The 4930-nt window shown below is 42.1% G+C and overlaps 1 protein-coding gene across 1 annotated transcript; it reads right to left on the minus strand.

The window, feature by feature from the left end:
* Positions 1 to 1744: 1744 nt before the first annotated feature.
* LOC140015919 (uncharacterized) lies at positions 1745 to 3610 on the minus strand. Its single transcript, XM_072068752.1, has 2 exons — positions 3242 to 3610; positions 1745 to 1774 (listed from the first exon to the last, which is right to left on the minus strand). The coding sequence occupies exons 1-2, from the start codon at positions 3608 to 3610 to the stop codon at positions 1745 to 1747; spliced, it is 399 nt and encodes a 132-aa protein (XP_071924853.1).
* Positions 3611 to 4930: the final 1320 nt, after the last annotated feature.

Consider the following 4930-nt stretch of genomic DNA (forward strand, 5'->3'; position numbering starts at 1 on the left):
GGACTTATCATTTGATTTATGACATCGTTGAAATGAACTATTGTGAAACCGATTTGATTACTGATTTTAATGGTTACTCGCTGAGCTTCTAGCTCACCCCAAAAATATTTTATTCCCCTCCACAGGGTTCGTGGCGAAGGAAGGACTTGTAGTACTTGTTCACGTGACTGGATGGCATATATCTTGTATAATTTGGATTTGGAATCATTTTATGTATAGTTGAGAATCGTTTCCGCTTCGCGTATGACATGTAATTATTGGAGACTTGGATGTATGTTTGTGCACCATGTGATGTATATTTGAGATTTATATTGCAATTCATTTAAGAATTGTAGTGAACGACTGAGTCCCGGCGAGAGTTGGGCAGGCGACCCGTCGAACCCTGGGGTACGCCCTATGGAGAGGTTGGGCCGTCACAGGACTGACCTGAACAGGCAATTTCAAAGGGGACTGGCCCCCAACAGGAATTTAAAATCGGGACTGACCCCAACGTGAAATTTAAATTTGGGACTGACCCGAGGGGACTGGCCCCAACATGAAATTTAAATTCAGGACTGACCCGAGGGGGCTGACCCCAACAGAAAATTTAAAATCGGGACTGACCCGAGATAGGAAATTTAAACGGGACTGACACGAACAGAAAATTTAAATTCGGGACTGACCCTAGGGGACTGATCCCAACATGAAATTTAAATTCGAGACTGACTCGAGGGGGCTGACCCCAACAGAAAATTTAAAATCGGGACTGACCCGGGACAGGAAATTTAAACGGGACTAACCCGAACAGAAAATTTAAATTCGGGACTGAACCGAGGGGACTGACCCCAACATGAAATTTAAATTCGAGACTGACTCGAGGGGGCTGATCCCAACAGAAAATTTAAAATCGGGACTGACCCGAGACAGGAAATTTAAACGGGACTGACCCGAACAGAAAATTTAAATTCGGGACTGACCCGAGGGGACTGACCCAACATGAAATTTAAAATCGGGACTGACCCGAGATAGAAATTTAAACGGGACTGACCCGAGGGGACTAACCCCAATCATGAAATTTAAATTCGGGACTGACCCGAGAGGACTGACCCCAACATGAAATTTAAAATCGGGACTGACCCGAGACAGGAAATTTAAACTTGACTGACCCCAGGGGACTGACCCCAATCATGAAATTGAAATTCGGGACAGACCCGAGGGGGCTGACCCCAACAGAAAATTTAAAATCGGGACTGACCCGAACATGAAATTTAAAATCGGGACTGACCCGAGACAGGAAATTTAAACGGGACTGACCCGAACAGAAAATTTAAAATCGGGACTGACCCGAGGGGACTGACCCCAATCATGAAATTTAAATTCGGGACTAACCCGAGGGGGCTGACCCCAACAGAAAATTTAAAATCGGGACTGTCCCGAGACAGGAAATTTAAACGGGACTGACCCGAACAGAAAATTTAAAATCGGGACTGACCCGAGGGGACTGACCCCAACATGAAATGTAAATTCGGGACTGACCCGAGGGGGCTGACCCCAACAGAAAATTTAAAATCGGAGAAATTCCAGTTTACTTACCTGAAAATAGCCTCAATTCAAAATTTTCATTTCAAGGTTACGTTTTTGCTTTTGAGTCAAAAGTTGATTCTACATCACCGTTTTGTTGTGCCTTTGATCAAACCTGCTTGCAACTTGTCCGATCTGCCTTTGTCTGTTGGAAAACTTTCGATACTGACTTGAGTGCGAGATGTTATTGTTTTCCTCCATGCATGAAATTTTCCTGCAGAAGAGAAAAAAATAAGAAAATTGCTACCATCATTTGACCCGGTTCCCTTTGAGAATCGTGTAAACATGAGTCCTTTGATGCCTTTGTCCAATTCGGCTGTAGTATCTGATTTAGTTGGATTTATTACTTCAAAGGCTCTCTGATTCTTCTCAGGCCGACCGGGAATGCCTTTAGCCATATTATGAGATCTGTGTAACAGGCTCCGTTGAATCACAACCATTTCCCAAGATGACTGAATCCGAACGTATACTTTGCACAAACCATGGGGAATTGTCATTTATTAAAACTTAATGATTTAGAAAAAATGATGTATGATAAATTCACATGTCATGCAAGGATGAATATGCAAAAGGATGTAAACAATCATGCCTAATCCCATGAAAATGGCATGAATACAAATATTTGAGGAAAAATGAATTCCATAGGAATGTATTTGCAAAAGAGTATCTATTCAAAATGAAACAGTTTGTGGCCAACAAACGCCATATTCGAATCTCTGGATATCTTTGTTCCGGAATTCAATATTGACAGAAGTGGTACAAAACGAAAAGAAATCCAAATAAACCAAGTCACAACCTGTTCCTCCTCGTGCTCGTTCGTTGCAGAACCCTACCTTGGTGCCCTTTCGGGTTTTCACCAAGGTTGCCCCCACCCTTTTTGCTTGTTGTTTTTTTTTATTTTTTTGTTTTCTTCTTTTTTCTTTCTTCTGTTTTAATTTTTTTTTGGAGGTGCCCTTTCGGGTTTTCACCTAAAGAACGAGGGAAAAACTCGGCCATGATCGACTCAAATATGTGAGTTGAGGATTGCTGGTATCAGTAAAATGCGCTTCCCTTATAAGTTTAGGTGAAGGCGTTATGGACATCACTTGCCAGTTGATTAGCGAATTTCCTAATAGAAATATAGCAAGTGACGAAAGCCAGGACTTTGGGCTTTTGTAATGAGGTCAGGTGGGGTGTTTTCAAGAAAAGTTAAGGCTTGAAAGCAAATTTTGATGAGAGGTGTGAAATAACTTGAGACTGCATCATTTGAAATCATCTCCAATTTCGAGCGAAACTGAGGAAAATTTGCCCCAGTTTGATTGAATTCTCTCTTTTTGTATTTTTCATTGCATTTTCCTCACTTTTGCATTTTTCTTCAAAAAACTAAATTTGCCCCAGTGTGGGGTTCTTTTTTCCTTCTGATCATCTCTTTTCAAAATGAATTTGCCCCAGTGTGGGATTTGCAATTCTCAGGGGCTGCCAAACGAAAATTATGGTTCTGATAGCTCAAAGGGGATGACTAGGGATGAAATGTTTTGATTGGAAAGGAAGATGGCCTGACTTTTGCCTCGCCTCTTGCATGATTTTCTAAAAGAAATTTGCATAATCAAATAAAGAACTTCTTACACATGTCTGAGTTGATAGATTGAGGGAATGTCTGTCCATCCATCTCTGCCAAAATGAGTGCTCCGCCAGGTAATACCCTTTGAACAATGAATGGCCCTTGCCAATTTGGAGCAAATTTGCCTTTGGCCTCATCCTGCACTGGCAAAATTCGTTTAAGTACTTTGTCGCCTTCCTCAAATGTTCGCAAATGGACTTTCTTGTTGTAGGCCCGAGCCATGCGTTTTTGGTAACATTGGCCATGACAAATAGCATTAAGCCGTTTTTCATCAATCAAGGACAGTTGTTCAAAACGCTGTTTTATCCAATCAGCCTCTTCCAACTTGGTCTCCATTAAAACCTGCAATGAAGGGATTTCGACCTCGGCAGGTAGCACAGCTTCCATTCCATACATGAGCGAATAGGGGGTTGCCCCAGTTGAAGTTCGAATAGAAGTCCGATATGCCATTAGTGCATACGGAAGTTTTTCATGCCAATCACGGTGCTTTTCGGTCATTTTTTCGGATGATTGTCTTCAAATTCTTGTTTGCAGCTTCCACGGCTCCATTCATCTGTGGTCTATAGATGGCAGAGTTGCGATGTCTGATTTTGAACTGCTCACATAGCCCGTGCACCATGTCATTGTTGAGATTCTTGGCATTGTCTGTAATCAGTGTTTCTGGCACCCCAAATCGCCATATGATGTGATCTCTTAAGAAATTTGCCACCACCTTCTTTGTCACGTGCTTGAATGATTCTGCTTCAACCCACTTGGTAAAGTATTCAATTGCCACCAATATAAATCGATGTCCATTTGAAGCAGGAGAGTCAATTGTGCCGATCACGTCCATACCCCACATTGAGCAGGGCCATGGGGCAATCATGTTATGCAATTCGGTGGGAGGAACGCGTATGATGTCGCCATGCACTTGACATTTAATACATCTCCGGACAAAATCTATGCAATCGCGTTCCATTGTAAGCCAAAAATACCCAGTCCTCATAATCTTCTTCGCCAACAAATGTCCATTCATGTGAGGTCCACAGACATCGCTATGCACCTCTTTCATCATGTATTGAGCTTCATCTTCATCGATGCACCTTAAAAGGTTCAAATCTAATGTCCATTTGTATAATACCTCTCCATTTAGGAAAAATTTTGAGGCCATTCTGCGCAGGAAACCCTTGTCATTAGCAGTAGCTTCGGGAAGGTAAGACTCGGTTTTGATGAATTCCTTAATATCATTGTACCAAGGACTATTGCCAGAAGAATCGTCCACGACCCAACAATGAGCAGGCTTGTCTTGAAGTTGAATCTGGATAGGCTCGATTCCCAATTCATTTGGATATTGTATCATAGAAGATAAGGTGGCCAAGGCATCTGCAAATGCATTTCGGGCTCGTGGGAGATGTCTGAATTCCAAACTTTGAAATTGTCTAGCCAGATTGAGCAAATTACAATGGTATGGCAAGATCTTGGAATCTTTGGTTATCCATTGTTTCAGCGTTTGGTGCACAAGTAAATCTGAATCACTGAAGGCTATCAACTCTTTAACTTCCATTTCCAAAGCCATTTTAAGACAAAAAATACAGGCTTCATACTCGGCCATATTGTTTGTACAGGCAAATTGCAATTTAGCAGCTCCGGGGTAATGCTTTCCTTCTGGAGATACAAGAACGGCTCCGATTCCAGCTCCGAAAGAATTAGCGGCACCATCAAAAAACAACCTCCATTCGGGGCACCGCTCGCTCATATCTTCTACGGTACCAACAAATAAAACCTTTTCGT

The sequence above is a fragment of the Coffea arabica genome, chromosome 10c (genome assembly GCF_036785885.1).
Source record: "Coffea arabica cultivar ET-39 chromosome 10c, Coffea Arabica ET-39 HiFi, whole genome shotgun sequence".
Taxonomy (NCBI): Eukaryota; Viridiplantae; Streptophyta; class Magnoliopsida; order Gentianales; family Rubiaceae; genus Coffea; species Coffea arabica.

Bases quoted from the DNA above. Each gene is read 5' to 3' on its own strand.
- LOC140015919 (XM_072068752.1), bottom strand. From the start codon at position 3,610: ATGGCATATCGGACTTCTATTCGAACTTCAACTGGGGCAACCCCCTAT. The intron at 1,775-3,241 runs GTATTACCTGGC...TCTCTTCTGCAG, and splicing joins GGCCATTCATTGTTCAAAGG to GAAAATTTCATGCATGGAGG.